At 44.7% G+C, this 19,914-nt stretch overlaps 1 protein-coding gene and 1 long non-coding RNA gene across 4 annotated transcripts in view; one reads left to right on the plus strand and one right to left on the minus strand.

Annotated features, from left to right (window-relative positions):
- LOC110535115 (serine/threonine-protein kinase TAO3) overlaps positions 1 to 19,914 on the minus strand; it is a 150,409-nt gene that overhangs the window by 2,536 nt on the left and 127,959 nt on the right. For all 3 annotated transcript variants that reach the window (XM_036936323.1, XM_036936324.1, XM_036936325.1), the window contains 6 exons: positions 11,536 to 11,772; positions 8,438 to 8,566; positions 5,325 to 5,528; positions 4,532 to 4,771; positions 4,043 to 4,255; positions 2,662 to 2,844 (listed from right to left, as the gene is read on the minus strand). In XM_036936323.1, the coding sequence (XP_036792218.1) occupies positions 2,662 to 2,844; positions 4,043 to 4,255; positions 4,532 to 4,771; positions 5,325 to 5,528; positions 8,438 to 8,566; positions 11,536 to 11,772 (1,206 nt within the window). The remainder of the gene's footprint in view (positions 1 to 2,661; positions 2,845 to 4,042; positions 4,256 to 4,531; positions 4,772 to 5,324; positions 5,529 to 8,437; positions 8,567 to 11,535; positions 11,773 to 19,914) is intronic.
- Positions 8,460 to 16,734, plus strand: LOC118937390. The gene is made up of 3 exons (XR_005034744.1): positions 8,460 to 8,586; positions 16,316 to 16,401; positions 16,615 to 16,734. It is a non-coding gene; the product is annotated as an uncharacterized LOC118937390 (long non-coding RNA).

Genomic DNA, 19,914 nt, shown 5'->3' on the forward strand with positions numbered 1-19,914 from the left:
AGTACAGACATAAATACACCTGCACTAGTACAGACATAAATATACCTGCACTAGTACAGACATAAATACACCTGCACTAGTACAGACATAAATACACCTGCACTAGTACAGACATAAATACACCTGCACTAGTACAGACATAAATACACCTGTACTATTGCAGACATAAATACACCTGCACTAGTACAGACATAAATACACCTGCACTAGTACAGACATAAATACACCTGCACTATTGCAGACATAAATACACCTGCACTAGTACAGACATAAATACACCTGCACTAGTACAGACATAAATACACCTGCACTAGTCATGATTTAGGACCAGACATTAACAGTGAAGCTTATCAACCCATTATAGACGTCCGTAACTTTAATTGATTTTCAGTGTTCGGTTTGTATTGATTCATGATTTAATTCCATAAAGCCTTCAGCAACAGATTCCATCTAGCCCCTGAGTCACGTAATAGTCCAGACAGTGGATCGATATCTGCAGTTTGCACTTCTCTTTCATATGAAATGAGGCACATGAGCCTGGGGTGTGTTCATTAGGCACAAAATGGAAGAACACTTATTGAAACAGGAAGGGTCTGTCTACCTGAACTGGTCCAATAAGAAATGCTCATTTTAGTTTTCCATTGGAGAACGTTAAAAAAATGATTCTGTTACGTTCCCTGATTAATACAACCCTGATACTGGTTTCGATGATGCAATCTATTTCAGACAGATTGCAGGGAGACAGATGGTCAACAGATGGCACCACAGCACCACTGGTTGCATAACATTGTAAAGATACTACTGTCAACTGCTGCTTGGGCAACTGAAACTGGATCAGGGCGACATGTTCCTTTGTTGTCCAGGAGCAATGACATCATTGCATTGGAAAAACTTTGTATTCTAGTCCCTCCAAAAAAGCTAGTATTATGACTGATAAAGTGGCCTATGGTGAATTGATTGTATGCCATCAGCATCCACTGTTGGAAATGGTCAACAGCAGAGAGTAGTGAGTGGGGAGAGGAGCTGAAGGAAAAGGTGTTGTGACTCCAGATTGTATGACACAGAATGGAGTGTATGACTTGGTGAATACAACAGGGAAGTAGAGGCAGCGTCGCTGAGTAAGTAACGCCTTATTGTTGAGAATCTCCATATTACATATTATCAAGAATCAATTATACATTTCCTTTACACTGCTTATGATTAAAATATAGAGAGCATGTAAGAATAACACATCAATGGTAACATCATGGGATTTTAGAAGAAAAAGCTGTGTGCATGACCAGTTTCATGGCCCTGGGTTATAGATCAGCGATGAGTAAAATGTGTGTAAAGTCTGTCTGCATGTGTGTGCGCACGTACATCAGTGTCTGTCTGCATGTGTGTGCGCACGTACATCAGTGTCTGTCTGCATGTGTGTGCGCACGTACATCAGTGTCTGTCTGCATGTGTGTGCGCACGTACATCAGTGTCTGTCTGCATGTGTGTGCGCACGTACATCAGTGTCTGTCTGCATGTGTGTGCGCACGTACATCAGTGTCTGTCTGCATGTGTGTGCGCACGTACATCAGTGTCTGTCTGCATGTGTGTGCGCACGTACATCAGTGTCTGTCTGCATGTGTGTGAGCACATACATCAGTGTCTGTCTGCATGTGTGTGCGCACGTACATCAGTGTCTGTCTGCGTTAACTCCGCCCCCCCCCCCAATACCTTTTTTTGACATCTTTCGTGAAGGTGGGCTCTGCGTGTGTAAGTCTGTGTTTCTAACAGTCTGTGTGTCTGTGTGCATGCGTTGATTCTCCCCTCTCTACTAGGTAGGCTCTGTGGATCTAACAGTCTGTCTCTGTGACGCCTCCCCCTCTATCTTTTGTTCGAGGTGGGCTCTGCGCAGCTCTCTCTGTGTGTACCTTTTGTTCAAGGTGGGCTCTGCGCAGCTCTGTCTCTCTCTGTACCTTTTGTTCGAGGTGGGCTCTGCGCAGCTCTCTCTCTGTAACTTTTGTTCGAGGTGGGCTCTGCGCAGCTCTCTCTCTGTCTCTCTCTGTACCTTTTGTTCGAGGTGGGCTCTGCGCAGCTCTCTCTCTGTCTCTCTCTGAACCTTTTGTTCGAGGTGGGCTCTGCGCAGCTCTGTCTCTCTCTGTACCTTTTGTTCGAGGTGGGCTCTGCGCAGCTCTCTCTCTGTCTCTCTCTCTGTACCTTTTGTTCGAGGTGGGCTCTGCGCAGCTCTCTCTCTGTCTCTCTCTCTGTACCTTTTGTTCGAGGTGGGCTCTGCGCAGCTCTCTCTCTGTCTCTCTCTCTGTACCTTTTGTTCGAGGTGGGCTCTGCGCAGCTCTCTCTCTGTCTCTCTCTGTACCTTTTGTTCGAGGTGGGCTCTGCGCAGCTCTCTCTGTCTCTCTCACTGTACCTTTTGTTCGAGGTGGGCTCTGCGCAGCTCTCTCTGTCTCTCTCTCTGTCTCTCTCTCTGTACCTTTTGTTCAAGGTGGGCTCTGCGCAGCTCTCTCTCTGTACCTTTTGTTCGAGGTGGGCTCTGCGCAGCTCTCTCTCTGTACCTTTTGTTCGAGGTGGGCCCTGCGCAGCTCTCTGTCTGTCTTTCTCTGTCTCTGTACCTTTTGTTCAAGGTGGGCTCTGCACAGCGCTCTGTCTGTCTCTGTCTCTCTCTCTCTGTACCTTTTGTTCGAGGTGGGCTCTGCGAAGCGACACCTTGTGCTCCAGCTTCTGCTGCTCTCTGTCATGCTGGGCCTCGGTCTGCATCTTGATCTTACTCTGGTAGGCATTCAGCAGCTCCATCTCCTGCTGCAGCTGCTGCCTCAGAGCCTGGCACTCGGCTTCCTGGGCCTCGTCCAGACGCAGCTGAGAGGCAAGAGGAATAAAGAGATAGACCACAATAGAGAGAGAGGAATAAACAGACCCCAAGAGAGAGAAATGAGGAGTGATGGAACATAAGTGAAGATAGGAAGAAGTGATGGAACAGACGAGGAGACAGGAGGAAGTGATGGAACAGAAGAGGAGACAGGAGGAAGTGATGGAACAGAAGAGGAGACAGGAGGAAGTGATGGAACAGAAGAGGAGACAGGAGGAAGTGATGGAACAGAAGAGGAGATAGGAGGAAGTGATGGAACAGAAGAGGAGATAGGAGGAAGTGATTGAACAGAAGAGGAGATAGGAGGAGTGATGGAACAGAAGAGGAGATAGGAGGAGTGATGGAACAGAAGAGGAGATAGGAGGAGTGATGGAACAGAAGAGGAGATAGGAGGAGTGATGGAACAGAAGAGGAGATAGGAGGAAGTGATGGAACAGAAGAGGAGATAGGAGGAGTGATGGAACAGAAGAGGAGATAGGAGGAGTGATGGAACAGAAGAGGAGATAGGAGGAAGTGATGGAACAGAAGAGGAGATAGGAGGAGTGATGGAACAGAAGAGAAGATAGGAGGAAGTGATGGAACAGAAGAGAAGATAGGAGGAAGTGATGGAACAGAAGAGGAGATAGGAGGAGTGATGGAACAGAAGAGGAGATAGGAGGAGTGATGGAACAGAAGAGGAGATAGGAGGAAGTGATGGAACAGAAGAGGAGATAGGAGGAGTGATGTAACAGAAGAGGAGATAGGAGGAGTGATGGAACAGAAGAGGAGATAGGAGGAAGTGATGGAACAGACGAGGAGATAGGAGGAAGTGATGGAACAGACAAGGAGATAGGAGGAAGTGATGGAACAGAAGAGGAGATAGGAGGAAGTGATGGAACAGAAGAGGAGATAGGAGGAGTGATGGAACAGAAGAGGAGATAGGAGGAGTGATGGAACAGAAGAGGAGATATGGGAATAACAGAAGCAGATTTACAAACTCCTACAATGACCAACTTCTCCTACGGCTTGGGGACAAAATGATACAATTCTCCTATGGAACTATTCTTTCATTTTCATGTGCTATATTAGATAAGATCTTTAACATGTATATGAATCTTTGAAATTGATATAAAGAAAATGATCAAATATCAGCATCACTGCTCACAAATCCTCATCATAACACCCGTCCTCCATTTTAAAGCGACTCACCGCCTGCGATGCCATCATCTCGTTGATGCTCTGTTCATACTGCTCGGCCAGGATGGCCAGCTTCCTGGTCTGCTCCTCCTTCAGGGCCTTGAGGACCACCTTGTGCTCGCTCTTGGGCGTCACCTCCATCTGGTGGTGTCTCAGGGCCTTGTACTGACGCGTCTGGACCTTACACGTGTCCTGGAACTGTTTCTTAATCTGCATCTCCATGGCCTGGTGGAAATGGAGAGGACATTGGAATTTCCCCTTTTTCAGGACTGCCTTTACTAGCTGCACCCTAACCCTCACGTTTAGGTTCATATCATCCACTACCTGGTTACATCAGAGCATTTTCCTTGAGAACACCTAATGTAGCTAACAATGCAGCCTAAAGTAGCTAACAATGCAGCCTAAAGTAGCTAACAATGCAGCCTAAAGTAGCTAACAATGCAGCCATCACATTCCCAGGGATACATCCACTAGCTTAGCTGCACCTGGCGTAGCCGTCACCTTAAGGTTCTTGGGCTGCTGCCGTAGCTCCAAAACGTGCTTGCGGCGGAGCTCTCTCTCGCGCCGGTTGTTGTATTCTATCTGGTTCTCCAGTTCTGTCTGATGCTGCAGGCGGATAAGGTCCATGCGCAGCTTCTGAAGGGTTTTCAGCTGACGATGCTCCAGCTCCTGGGTGGACTCGTCCTGTCTGATCAGCATGGCATGCTCCATCTCCTTCTGGGTCTTCTTCTTGTTCAGCTCCTGGAGAGAGAGAGACATGGGGAGGGAGAGATAGAGAGAAGGAGGGATAGATGAGGATTATCATGGCCATCCAATGATTAAAACTTTGCTTTTATATGGACACTGGATGATGAGAACCTACTGCCATTTGGTCAGGAGCTGATCAGTATCTTGTGGTGTCGTTTTATTGACATTACCTACCTACCTAGCCCCCCCCCCCCCCCCCCCATGGTTGCCTTGCTTATACTTTCCACGAGATGGGAAACCACTTTTTGGTGTTTTCCACGAAACATCAGAAAATACCGATTTGAACATTATTTTTCATGTTACAGAAGCCATTCGAGGACAACATTGACCCTGGGAATGTTATGGATAAGCAGTTGGACATGTGATTTTCACATCCCTACTGAATTGCAGTGTTCACTGCACACCACGTCAGACTGAACTTGAACTAAAATGTGTGTCTATCTATACAAGATACTGTACATCCCAGTCATTCTTCACACAATGTCACCCAGTCCGCCTGGCCTCTCGTTTGAAATGGCTATCTGTACATCTATACAATATCCAGTACCTCTCGTATCTGCTCCTGTTCCAACGCATGCCTCTTGATCATGACTTTGCGTTTGAAGCCTCTGCAGTTCCTGTCGTAGAAGACCCTCTGTTGGCTCAGAACCTGGGCCTCCTCCTCAGCCTGGCTGTGTTGCAGGTTCTCCTTGTGCTTGGACAGGCGCTCCTGCTTCTCCTTCTTAGTGGTGTGGTGGTCTTCATTCATCTCCTGGAAGATGGGAAGAGAGACAGAGGAGATTTTTACAGATATATAACGGTCCGTGATATACATGTTCTCCTGTCTAATGGTCAGGTGTGCAGCAGATCCTCTTATTCTCTAAAGATATATAGGGTCCTCTAGAGCCATGTATCTAGAGAGTTGGGCCAATGAGGTTTCTGCATTATGATGCATTTACATAACACTTCCAACATTCTATGACAGGCATAGTAGCTCCACATTAACAGTACATGTTGCGATAAAGAGGTCAATGGAACGCACACCATGGAGGATAGAAGGACGCTGGATTGGCGCACATTCAACAAATCTGATCTAACAAAGCGGACATTCGTCAAAACCGTCATGATTGATGTATTGTAACAGGTCTACCACGTGGTTACTAAAATCTGATTTGGATATATGTGGCAGATCTCACTGCATTCCATTTAGAAGTCGTCCCTTTTCAGATTTAGAAGCGACTGCAAAATGCAGTCTCTCCCGTTCATGTACATGTAAACTGGTAGCGTAGCATTAGGAAATCGATGGAGGTAGCCAGTCGTTTTTAACAAATGCAGTCTCTCCCGTTCATGTACATGTAAACTGGTAGCGTAGCATTAGGAAATCGATGGAGGTAGCCAGTCGTTTTTAACAAATGCAGTCTCTCCCGTTCATGTACATGTAAACTGGTAGCGTAGCATTAGGAAATCGATGGAGGTAGCCAGTCGTTTTTAACAAATGCAGTCTCTCCCGTTCATGTACATGTAAACTGGTAGCGTAGCATTAGGAAATCGATGGAGGTAGCCAGTCGTTTTTAACAAATGCAGTCTCTCCCGTTCATGTACATGTAAACTGGTAGCGTAGCATTAGGAAATCGATGGAGGTAGCCAGTCGTTTTTAACAAATGCAGTCTCTCCCGTTCATGTACATGTAAACTGGTAGCGTAGCATTAGGAAATCGATGGAGGTAGCCAGTCGTTTTTAACAAATGCAGTCTCTCCCGTTCATGTACATGTAAACTGGTAGCGTAGCATTAGGAAATCGATGGAGGTAGCCAGTCGTTTTTAACAAATGCAGTCTCTCCCGTTCATGTACATGTAAACTGGTAGCGTAGCATTAGGAAATCGATGGAGGTAGCCAGTCGTTTTTAACAAATGCAGTCTCTCCCGTTCATGTACATGTAAACTGGTAGCGTAGCATTAGGAAATCGATGGAGGTAGCCAGTCGTTTTTAACAAATGCAGTCTCTCCCGTTCATGTACATGTAAACTGGTAGCGTAGCATTAGGAAATCGATGGAGGTAGCCAGTCGTTTTTAACAAATGCAGTCTCTCCCGTTCATGTACATGTAAACTGGTAGCGTAGCATTAGGAAATCGATGGAGGTAGCCAGTCGTTTTTAACAAATGCAGTCTCTCCCGTTCATGTACATGTAAACTGGTAGCGTAGCATTAGGAAATCGATGGAGGTAGCCAGTCGTTTTTAACAAATGCAGTTGCCACTTTTGTTGCCAGCGGTTTAGACATTAATGGCTGTGTGTTGAGTTATTTTGAGGGGACAGCAAATTTACACTGTTATACAAGCTGTGCACTCACTACTTTACATTGTAGCAAAGTGTCATCTCTTCAGTGTTGTCACATGAAAAGATATACTCAAATATTTACAAAAATGTGAGGGGTGTACTCACTTTTGTGATATACTGTATATACAGTAGCCTAAATGTAGGCTAATTTTGCTGGGGGGAAATGAGATTTGGGATCTTTCCCCAACGCGTTTCCATGGCATTTCCATTGTTTTTGTTGCTTTATTAAATTACTAGAGGGGCAATGTCATAAACCCTCAAAGTTCAGGAATGAGATGAAATTGGCAGCCATATTGGTCAGGGAGAAATCCAAACCAGTCTAATTGGAAATAATGGCAGTATAGAGGCATAATCCTGGTTTTATTTATGCAGGAAAATAAAAGACGTGATATATCAGAAATTGTGTAATAGAATTGTCAACCTCATATAAATATAAATAGAGTTTATACAGGTTTTATAAAAAATGTCTGTATAAATAGCCTATAAACAGTCAACATTTTGTTTTCTTGGAAAGCTGTGACGCTATTATATGATACAATATCAGTACTTGTTGCATTTACAACTTGTCTAAGTCCTATCATCAACTGATTTCAGCCAGTGTATTGACTGCATTGTTTGAATGGAATGTTGGCATTTTGGCAGTTAATTTGAGAAAAAAAGATTTATTCCTCTAAAAATGGCTGGCTAGCGATCAAACAAACATTCTTCAAATTCATTATTTTACACAATATCTTACCACAGGACTGGAAAACCATGGTTGACCAACTAACTCCCTGACCAAAATGACTGACCTTTATCCCATCATAAGAAGGTTCATGTCCATTATCGTATTCTAATTCCTATGATTTAAACAATGCTATGTAACGGAATGTCTAGAATCAGAGCGATGTCCATTAACTGAGATGGCCTAGTTCTGTTCACAACAATGGATCCAGTTCTGAGAAACAGTGAGAAACAGTGCATCAAGGTTGTTAGAAACACAATGTGTGTGTGTGTGTGTGTGTGTGTAGTGACTCAGCTCCTCCTCAGTGAAATGAAAATGCACGATGATCAAACATACTGTACTTGTGTATGTTTGTGTGTGTGTGTGTGTGTTTGTATGTGTGTGTGCGTGTATTCTTAGGATGGTTGTTTCCACCCATCGCAATACATAGTAGATGTGTCATGGGTGCTGAGATTATTCCTAGGCATTTATACGAGGGTACAGTACTGTACTAGCTAGCTAAAGGACAAAGTGTTGCATTGCAACCTCTAATCTTTCCTTGCAGCGCTTGTACTAAGGATCGATTCAACTCAGCTCAATACAGAGCATATAGTGTGAGGCTGGGAAAGGGGGAATAAAGGACCTCTTTCATCTTCTCCTTGCAGAGCTTGTACTGCTTCTTCTGATTATCTAGGAAGGTGGTGAGCTCCTTCTTCTGCTGCGACACGATCTGCTGCTGGAACTTCTTCTCATCTGATGACATTGTCTTCATCTGAGGGGAAATGAGAGACAGTGAGTGTAATGTTTACTGTTCATTTTTATTGTTTATTTCACTTTTGTTTATTATCTAGTTCACTTGCTTTGGCAATGTTAACATATGTTTCCCATGACAATAAAGCCCTTAAATTGAATCGAGAGACAGGGGGGATGGAGGGAGGGAGAGAGAGAGGAGTAGGGAGAGAGAGAGAGAGAGAGGGGGGGAGGGAGAGAGAGAGGAGTAGAGAGAGAGGGGGGAGAGAGAGGAGTAGGGAGAGAGAGAGAGAGAGAGAGAGAGAAAGAGAGGGGTGGGGGGAGAGAAGCACAGATAATAGTTAGCTATGAAGGGGCCTTGTATGGGAGAGAGGCACACAGGGAGAAAAAAAACACATGGCTAATGTTGTTTTGCTAGCAAGCTACCGGTCTGTTAGTGGTGTTAGTGTTAAGTATTGTTAGAGTATAGTGCATTCTGAAACTATTCAGACACCCTTCACTTTTTCCACATTTTGTTACGTTACAGCCTTATTCTACAATTGATTGAATAATAGTTTTCCTTAATCTACACACAACACCATTTATAACAAAGTGAAAAAACGTTTTTTTTTTTTTTTTGTGCAAATTTATAAAAAAAATAAAGAACAGAAATACCTTATTTACATAAGTATTCAGATCCTTTGCTATGAGACTCGAAATTGAACTCAGGTGCATCCTGTTTCCATTGATCATCCTTGAGATGTTTCTACAACCTGATTGGATTCCACCTGTGGTACATTCAGTTGATTGGGCATGATATGCTAAAGGCATACACCTGTCTATATAAGGTCTAACAGTTGACAGTGCATGTCAGAGCAAAAACCAAGCCATGAGGTCAAAGGAATTGTCCGTAGAGATTTGAGATAGGATTGTGTTGAGGCACAGATCTGGAGAAGGGCCCTAAAACATTTCTGCAGCATTGAAAGTCCCCTAGAACACAGTGGCCTCCATAATTCTTAAATGGAAGAAGTTTGGAACGATCAAGACTCTTCCTAGAACTGGTTGCCAGGCCAAACTAAGCAAATGGGGGAGAAGGGCACAGCTCATCACCTGGCCAATACCATCCCTACGGTAAAGCATGGTGGCAGCATCATGCTGTTGGGATGTTTTTCAGTGGCAGGGACTGGGAGACTAGCCAGGATCAAAGGAAAGATGAACGGAGCAAAGTACAGAGAGATCCTTGATGAAAACCTGCTCCAAAACGCTCAGGACCTCAGACTGGGGCGAAGGTTAACCTTCCAACAGGACAACGACCCTAAACATACAGCCTAGGACAAGTCTTCGGGACAAGTTTCTGAATGTTCTTGAGTGGCCCAGCCAGAGCCTGGACTTGAACCCGACCGAACATCTCTGTAGACCTGAAAATAGCTGTGCAGCGACACTCCCCATCCAACATGACAGAGCTTGAGAGGATCTGCAGAGAAGAATGACAAACTCCCCAAATACAGGTGTGCCAAGCTTGTAGTGTCATATCCAAGAAGACTCGAGGCTGTAATTGCTGCCAAAGGTGCTTCAACAAAGTACTGAGTAAAGGGTCTGAATACTTATGTAAATGCTTTGCTTTGTCATTCTCGAGTACTGTGTGTAGATTAATGAGAGAAAAAAACAATAGAATCTATTTATGAATAAGGCTGTAACGTAACGAAATGTGTAAAAAATGAAGGGGTCTCAATACTTTCCGAATGTACTGTAAACTAACACCATTAACAGACAGGTAGCTTGCTAGTGGACGTGTTAGTGGACGTGTTAGTGGTAGTGGACGTGCTAGTGGACGTGCTAGTGGACGTGCTAGTGGACGTGCTAGTGGACGTGTTAGTGGACGTGCTAGTGGAAGTACTAGTGGACGTGCTAGTGTACGTTCTAGTGGAAGTACTAGTGGACGTGTTAATGGACGTGCTAGTGGACGTGCTAGTGGACGTGCTAGTGTACGTGTTAGTGGACGTGTTAGTGGTAGTGGACGTGGTAGTGGACGTGCTAGTGGACATCCTAGTGGACATCCTAGTGGATGAGTTCGTGTTAGTGGACGTGCTAGTGGACGTGGACGTGGTAGTGGACGTGCTAGTGGACATCCTAGTGGACATCCTAGTGGATGAGTTCGTGTTAGTGGACATGTTAGTGGACATGTTAGTGGTAGTGGACGTGGTAGTGGACATCCTAGTGGACATCCTAGTGGATGAGTTCGTGTTAGTGGACGTGCTCGTGGACATGTTAGTGGACGTGCTAGTGGACATGTTAGTGGAAATGCTAGTGGACGTGTTAGTGGAAATGCTAGTGGACGTGCTAGTGGACATGTTAGTGTTAGTGGACATGCTAGTGGACGTGTTAGTGGACATGTTAGTGTTAGTGGACATGCTAGTGGACGTGTTAGTGGATGTGCTAGTGGAAGTACTAGTGGACGTGTTAATGGACGTGCTAGTGGACGTGCTAGTGGACGTGCTAGTGGACGTGTTAGTGGACGTGCTAGTGGACGTGTTAGTGGACGTGCTAGTGGACGTGGACGTGGTAGTGGACGTGCTAGTGGACATCCTAGTGGACATCCTAGTGGATGAGTTCGTGTTAGTGGACGTGCTAGTGGACATGTTAGTGGACGTGCTAGTGGACATGTTAGTGGAAATGCTAGTGGACGTGCTAGTGGACATGTTAGTGTTAGTGGACATGCTAGTGGACGTGTTAGTGGACATGCTAGTGGACGTGTTAGTGGACGTGCTAGTGGACGTGCCAGTGGACGTGCCAGTGGACGTCAAGGAGGGAATGTGGACCATGGAGGTTAATCTGCATAGTTACAGATGAAATGTTGTGGTTTTTAACAGCTTCTTGACATTGGGTGGCAGCAATGCCTAACCCATAACCTGAACAAGGGATCTTTTCCCTCTCCCCAGACACCTTCTTTGATTGGACAGTAATGGCACTTCTCCAGGACAGGAAAAGACAGGACCCCCCCCCCAGACCCACCTCTTTTTCACAGTGGATGGTGTGTCTTTTGGCCAGTTTCTCTAGCTCTATATAGGCATTGTTGGCCTGAGTCTCCACCTCCTTCTGCAACTTCAGTCTGTGTTCGTCCATCTCTGCCTTCAGCTTGTTCTCTAGAGCGATCAGCTGCTTCTGGTGCTGTCGTCTCATCCGTTTATAACCTGACATCTGCTCCCGCAGCTCATTCTCCTGCTCGTGCTGATGGATCTGCTTGGTTACCTGTGGGGGGATTCAATCAATCAATCAACCAACTAATCGCAAAGGTAGTTAGGACAACTGAGGTCATAGGTCAAACAGTATGGGATACACAAAGGCACTATCTCAATGACAAAAATCTGTCCTCTCCAATTCTATTGCCCTTCATCTGCAATGATTGGAAAGGAGGGAGGAGTAGATCAACATTATAAAGGAAGGAGGAGTAGATCAACATTAGAAAGGAGGGAGGAGTAGATCCAACATTAGCAAGGAGGGAGGAGTAGATCAACATTAGAAAGGAGGGAGGAGTAGATCAACATTAGAAAGGAGGGAGGAGTAGATCAACATTATAAAGGAGGGAGGAGTAGATCCAACAATAGCAAGGAGGGAGGAGTAGATCAACATTATAAAGGAGCGAGGAGTAGATCCAACATTAGAAAGGAGGGAGGAGTAGATCCAACATTATAAAGGAGGGAGTAGATCAACATTAGAAAGGAGGGAGGAGTAGATCAACATTATAAAGGAGGGAGTAGATCCAACATTATAAAGGAGGGAGGAGTAGATCCAACATTATAAAGGAGGGAGTAGATCAACATTAGAAAGGAGGGAGGAGTAGATCAACATTATAAAGGAGGGAGTAGATCAACATTAGAAAGGAGGGAGTAGATCCAACATTAGAAAGGAGGGAGGGAGTAGATCCAACATTATAAAGGAGGGAGGAGTAGATCCAACATTATAAAGGAGGGAGGAGTAGATCCAACATTATAAAGGAGGGAGTAGATCCAACATTATAAAGGAGGGAGGAGTAGATCCAACATTATAAAGGAGGGAGGAGTAGATCAACATTAGAAAGGAGGGAGTAGATCCAACATTAGAAAGGAGGGAGGGAGTAGATCCAACATTAGAAAGGAGGGAGGAGTAGATCAACATTAGAAAGGAGGGAGGAGTAGATCCAACATTAGAAAGGAGGGAGGAGTAGATCCAACATTAGAAAGGAGGGAGGAGTAGATCAACATTAGAAAGGAGGGAGTAGATCCAACATTAGAAAGGAGGGAGTAGATCCAACATTAGAAAGGAGCGAGGAGTAGATCCAACATTATAAAGGAGGGAGGAGTAGATCCAACATTAGCAAGGAGGGAGGAGTAGATCAACATTAGAAAGGAGGGAGGAGTAGATCAACATTAGAAAGGAGGGAGGAGTAGATCAACATTATAAAGGAGGGAGGAGTAGATCCAACAATAGCAAGGAGGGAGGAGTAGATCAACATTATAAAGGAGCGAGGAGTAGATCCAACATTAGAAAGGAGGGAGGAGTAGATCCAACATTATAAAGGAGGGAGTAGATCAACATTAGAAAGGAGGGAGGAGTAGATCAACATTATAAAGGAGGGAGTAGATCCAACATTAGAAAGGAGGGAGTAGATCCAACATTAGAAAGGAGGGAGGGAGTAGATCCAACATTATAAAGGAGGGAGGAGTAGATCCAACATTATAAAGGAGGGAGGAGTAGATCCAACATTATAAAGGAGGGAGTAGATCCAACATTATAAAGGAGGGAGGAGTAGATCCAACATTATAAAGGAGGGAGGAGTAGATCAACATTAGAAAGGAGGGAGTAGATCCAACATTAGAAAGGAGGGAGGGAGTAGATCCAACATTAGAAAGGAGGGAGGAGTAGATCAACATTAGAAAGGAGGGAGGAGTAGATCCAACATTAGAAAGGAGGGAGGAGTAGATCCAACATTAGAAAGGAGGGAGGAGTAGATCAACATTAGAAAGGAGGGAGTAGATCCAACATTAGAAAGGAGGGAGTAGATCCAACATTAGAAAGGAGCGAGGAGTAGATCCAACATTATAAAGGAGGGAGGAGTAGATCAACATTAGAAAGGAGGGAGTAGATCCAACATTAGAAAGGAGGGAGGGAGTAGATCCAACATTAGAAAGGAGGGAGGAGTAGATCAACATTAGAAAGGAGGGAGGAGTAGATCCAACATTAGAAAGGAGCGAGGAGTAGATCAACATCAGAAAGGAGGGAGGAGTAGATCCAACATTATAAAGGAGGGAGTAGATCCAACATTATAAAGGAGGGAGTAGATCCAACATTATAAAGGAGGGAGGAGTAGATCCAACATTATAAAGGAGGGAGGAGTAGATCCAACATTATAAAGGAGGGAGGAGTAGATCAACATTAGAAAGGAGGGAGGAGTAGATCAACATTAGAAAGGAGGGAGGAGTAGATCCAACATTATATAGGAGGGAGGAGTAGATCAACATTAGAAAGGAGGGAGGAGTAGATCCAACATTATAAAGGAGGGAGTAGATCCAACATTATAAAGGAGGGAGTAGATCCAACATTATAAAGGAGGGAGGAGTAGATCCAACATTATAAAGGAGGGAGGAGTAGATCCAACATTATAAAGGAGGGAGGAGTAGATCAACATTAGAAAGGAGGGAGGAGTAGATCAACATTAGAAAGGAGGGAGGAGTAGATCCAACATTATATAGGAGGGAGGAGTAGATCAACATTAGAAAGGAGGGAGGAGTAGATCCAACATTATAAAGGAGGGAGTAGATCCAACATTATAAAGGAGGGAGGAGTAGATCAACATCAGAAAGGAGGGAGGAGTAGATCCAACATTATAAAGGAGGGAGGAGTAGATCAACATTAGAAAGGAGGGAGGAGTAGATCAACATTAGAAAGGAGGGAGGAGTAGATCCAACATTATAAAGGAGGGAGGAGTAGATCCAACATTATAAAGGAGGGAGTAGATCAACATCAGAAAGGAGGGAGGAGTAGATCCAACATTATAAAGGAGGGAGGAGTAGATCAACATTAGAAAGGAGGTAGGAGTAGATCCAACGTTATAAAGGAGGGAGGAGTAGATCCAACATTATAAAGGAGGGAGTAGATCCAACATTAGAAAGGAGCGAGGAGTAGATCAACATCAGAAAGGAGGGAGGAGTAGATCCAACATTATAAAGGAGGGAGGAGTAGATCCAACATTATAAAGGAGGGAGTAGATCCAACGTTATAAAGGAGGGAGGAGTAGATCCAACATTATAAAGGAGGGAGGAGTAGATCCAACATTAGAAAGGAGGGAGTAGATCCAACGTTATAAAGGAGGGAGGAGTAGATCCAACATTATAAAGGAGGGAGTAGATCCAACATTATAAAGGAGGGAGTAGATCAACATTAGAAAGGAGCGAGGAGTAGATCAACATCAGAAAGGAGGGAGGAGTAGATCAACATTAGAAAGGAGGGAGTAGATCAACATTAGAAAGGAGGGAGGAGTAGATCCAACATTATAAAGGAGGGAGTAGATCAACATTAGAAAGGAGGGAGGAGTAGATCCAACATTATAAAGGAGGGAGTAGATCAACATTAGAAAGGAGGGAGGAGTAGATCAACATTAGAAAGGAGGGAGTAGATCCAACATTAGAAAGGAGGGAGGAGTAGATCCAACATTATAAAGGAGGGAGGAGTAGATCAACATTAGAAAGGAGGGAGGAGTAGATCAACATTATAAAGGAGGGAGTAGATCCAACATTAGAAAGGAGCGAGGAGTAGATCAACATCAGAAAGGAGGGAGGAGTAGATCCAACATTAGAAAGGAGGGAGTAGATCCAACATTAGAAAGGAGGGAGTAGATCCAACATTAGAAAGGAGGGAGGAGTAGATCCAACATTAGAAAGGAGGAGATACAATAATTGTCTTCTATATATATATATATATATATATATGTTCATACAGATCTAATTTAAATCCAACCGGTTAATCAATGTAGATTGACTTCATGAGTGGACTATGATGTAATGTGATTTACATTGGTTAGGTCAGCCAAAATCAAGTCAAGTTAGTCCAAGTCACAACATAAAGAGTAAAGAGTCAAGCAGACAAACAAACCAAACCTGACAAAAGGGATTATCCAGATCCCCATAGTAGTCCCTCATCTTCTCATAACTCATTTTCTTAAGTCCGTGCATCATGGCAACGTTCATGTTCAACAACCGTGCAAGCACCCAGAAACCATGTGTGGCATATCCTACACCCGAACCCCCTCAGCTCAGCTTTACCCAGACAAGCAACAAACCCACTGGTTGGTTAACGTTGAGACAAACGTCTTTGGAGAAACGCAGTGGCTGTGGGCTACCCCCGGGGCAGCTTCACCGGGGCAGCTACACCGGGGCAGCTACACCGGGGCAGGCATGTGAACTGTGAATGAGAGAGAGGGAGCGGACTCCATTGGCAGGCAGAACAGAGGGGGCTTTTTTGGGGGCCGAGCAGCCTGCGTTCAGCAGGTGGGTCACATGAAAGCCTCTTTGAGAGAGGGAGAGAAGGAGGCAGAAAGAGAGAAGTAGAGAGAGGGTACGAGAGAGAGATCCCCTCCTAATTGAGTCAGAAAGGAAGATAGAGAAGGGCTGAGAAAGGGGAGCGATAGGGAGAGAAAGAGAGAGCGATAAGTAAAGAAAGGGTGAAAGAGATTCCCTCCTAAACTATCTGAATCAATACCTCTACTGTGATGCAGGGACAATCCTAATCACTTGCTTTCACCTTGCTGCCATCACAGGCCAAGTCACGTCATGTGATCGCCATTCACAGGCTGAGCTCAAAGAAGGGAAATACGATCCAGGGGGGAACACTTCCAGGCCAAAGGTTAAGATTTATTTGATTGTGAGGACATTTTTTATTTGTTTAGTTGACCTTTCGCCAGGTAAGCTACTCGGCCAATGACCTGGTTGATCAAGGGAGCCTTGATGTGTGTTTTGAATAAAAGTATTATTTATTTTCAACATGTGTTATACACTCAATGTACAAAACATTAGAAACACCTTCCTAATATTGAGTTGCACCCTCTTTTTCCCTCAGCACAGACAACATTTGTTGGGGACTCTAGAAGGTGTCGAAAGCGTTCAACAGGGATGATGGCCCATGTTGATTCCAATTTGGCGGGATGTCCTTTTGGTGGTGGACCATTCTTGATACACACGGGAAACTGTTGAGCGTGAAAAACCCAACAGCATTGCAGTTCTTGACCCAAACGGGTGAGCCTGGCACCTACCCCGTTCAAAGGCACTTAAATCTTTTGTCTTGCCTATTCACCATTTGAATGGCACACATACAAATGCCATGTCTGTTGTCTCAAGTCTTAAAAATCCTTATTTTACCTGTCTTCTCCCCTTCATCTACACTGATTGAAGCAGATTTAACAAGTGACATCAATAAGGGATCATAGCTTTCACCTGCATCAGATGACCTGGCCTCCACAATCACCCGACCTCAACACAATTGAGATGGTTTCGGATGAGTTTGACTACAGAGTGAAGGAAAAGCAGCCAACAAGTGCTCATCATATGTGGGACCTCCTTCAAGACTGTTGGAAAAGCATCCCAGGTGAAACTGGTTGAGAGAATGCCAAGAGTGTGCAAAGCTGTCATCAAGGCAAAGGGTGGCGCTATTTGAAGAATCTCAAATATATATATATATATATATATATATATATATATATATATATATATATATATATATATATATATATATATATATATATATATATATATATATATATATATATATATATATATATATTAATTTAAACACTTTTTTGGCTACTACATGATTCCATATGTGTTATTTCATAGTTTTGATGTCTTCACTATTATTCTACAATGTAGACAATAGTAAAAATAAAGAAAAACCCTGGAATGAGTAAGTGTGTCCAAACTTTTGACTGGTATTGTATGTGGACTAAAACAAAAGCTACATATTTCAGAAGGACATAGAAGTGTTAACTATTTTGTACCCCTCCTACCCTCTCCCAGTCAGGCTGACCTGTAATAACCCCATTCATCCCTCTCTCCTCCAGATGAGGCTCATCATCCCTCTCTTCGCTTTCTCCCCTTTCTTCTTAACTGATATCTAACACTTCATTCAGTGTGATCAGACATAGTGCACCTCTCTTCTCTCCCGCTCTCTCTCCTTCAGTCACATTCCTCTCCTTCTCCCTCCTTCAGTCACATTCCTCTCCTTCAGTCACATTCCTCTCCTTCAGTCACATCTCCCTCCTTCAGTCACATTCCTCTCCTTCAGTCACATTCCTCTCCTTCAGTCACATCCCTCTCCTTCAGTCACATCCCTCTCCTTCAGTCACATCCCTCTCCTTCAGTCACATCCCTCTCCTTCTCCCTCCTTCAGTCACATTCCTCTCCTTCAGTCACATTCCTCTCCTTCAGTCACATTCCTCTCCTCCAGTCACATTCCTCTCCTCCAGTCACATTCCTCTCCTTCAGTCACATTCCTCTCCTTCAGTCACATTCCTCTCCTTCAGTCACATTCCTCTCCTCCAGTCACATTCCTCTCCTCCAGTCACATTCCTCTCCTCCAGTCACATTCCTCTCCTTCAGTCACATTCCTCTCCTTCAGTCACATTCCTCTCCTTCAGTCACATTCCTCTCCTCCAGTCACATTCCTCTCCTTCAGTCACATTCCTCTCCTTCAGTCACATTCCTCTCCTCTCCTCTCCTTCAGTCACATTCCTCTCCTTCAGTCACATTCCTCTCCTCCAGTCACATTCCTCTCCTTCAGTCACATTCCTCTCTTTCAGTCACATTCCTCTCCTTCAGTCACATTCCTCTCCTCTCCTTCAGTCACATTCCTCTACTTCAGTCACATTCCCCTCCTATCTCTCCTTCAGTCACATTCCTCGCCAGCTCTCTCCTTCAGTCATATTCCTCTCCTGCTCTCTCCTTCAGTCACATTCCCCTCCTTCTCTCTCTCCTTCAGTCACATTCCTCTCCTGCTCCCTCCTTCAGTCACATTCCTCTCCTGCTCTCTCCTTCAGTCACATTCCTCTCCTTCTCCCTCCTTCAGTCACATTCCTCTCCTGCTCTCTCTTTCAGTCACATTCCTCTCCTGCTCTCTCCTTCAGTCACATTCCCCTCCTTCTCTCTCTCCTTCAGTCACATTCCTCTCCTTCAGTCACATTCCTCTACTTCAGTCACATTCCTCTCCTTCAGTCACATTCCCCTCCTTCTCTCTCTCCTTCAGTCACATTTCTCTCCTCTCTCTCCTTCAGTCACATTCCTCTCCTTCAGTCACATTCCTCTCCTCTCTCTCCTTCAGTCACATTCCTCTACTCCAGTCACATTCCCCTCCTTCTCTCTCTCCTTCAGTGACATTCCTCTCCTCTCTCTCCTTCAGACACATTCCTCTCCTCTCTCTCCTTCAGTCACATTCCTCTCCTCTCTCTCCTTCAGTCACATTCCTCTCCTCTCTCTCCTTCAGTCACATTTCTCTCCTGCTCTCTCCTTCAGTCACATTCCTCTCCTGCTCTCTCCTTCAGTCACATTCCTCTCCTGCTCTCTCCTTCAGTCACATTCCCCTCCTTCTCTCTCTCCTTCAGTCACATTCCCCTCCTTCTCTCTCTCCTTCAGTCACATTCCTCTCCTCTCTCTCCTTCAGTCACATTCCTCTCCTGCTCTCTCCTTCAGTCACATCCTCTCCTCTCTCTCCTTCAGTCACATTCCTCTCCTTCAGTCACATTCCTCTCCTCCCTCCTTCAGTCACATTCCCCTCCTTCTCTCTCTCCTTCAGTCACATTTCTCTCCTCTCTCTCCTTCAGTCACATTCCTCTCCTCTCTCTCCTTCAGTCACATTCCTCTCCTTCAGTCACATTCCTCCCCTTCTCTCTCGCCTTCAGTTACATTCCTCTACTTCAGTCACATTCCCCTTCTTCTCTCTCCTTCAGTGACATTCCTCTCCTCTCTCTCCTTCAGTCACATTCCTCTCCTCTCTCTCCTTCAGTCACATTCCTCTCCTCTCTCTCCTTCAGTCACATTTCTCTCCTTCAGTCACATTCCCCTCCTTCTCTCTCCTTCAGTCACATTCCTCTCCTTCAGTCACATTCCTTCCCTTCAGTCACATTCCTCTCCTCTCTCTCCTTCAGTCACATCCCCCTCCTTCAGTCACATTCCTCTCCTCTCTCTCCTTCAGTTACATTTCTCTCCTTCAGTCACATCTCCCTCCTTCTCTCTCCTTCAGTCACATTCCTCTCCTTCTGTTACCTCCCTCTCCTCCAGTCACATTCCTCTCCTCTCCTCCAGTCACATTCCTCTACTACAGTCACATTCCTCTACTACAGTCACATTCCTCTACTACAGTCACATTCCT

Source organism: Oncorhynchus mykiss, chromosome 11 (genome assembly GCF_013265735.2).
Source record: "Oncorhynchus mykiss isolate Arlee chromosome 11, USDA_OmykA_1.1, whole genome shotgun sequence".
In the NCBI taxonomy this organism is placed as follows: Eukaryota; Metazoa; Chordata; class Actinopteri; order Salmoniformes; family Salmonidae; genus Oncorhynchus; species Oncorhynchus mykiss.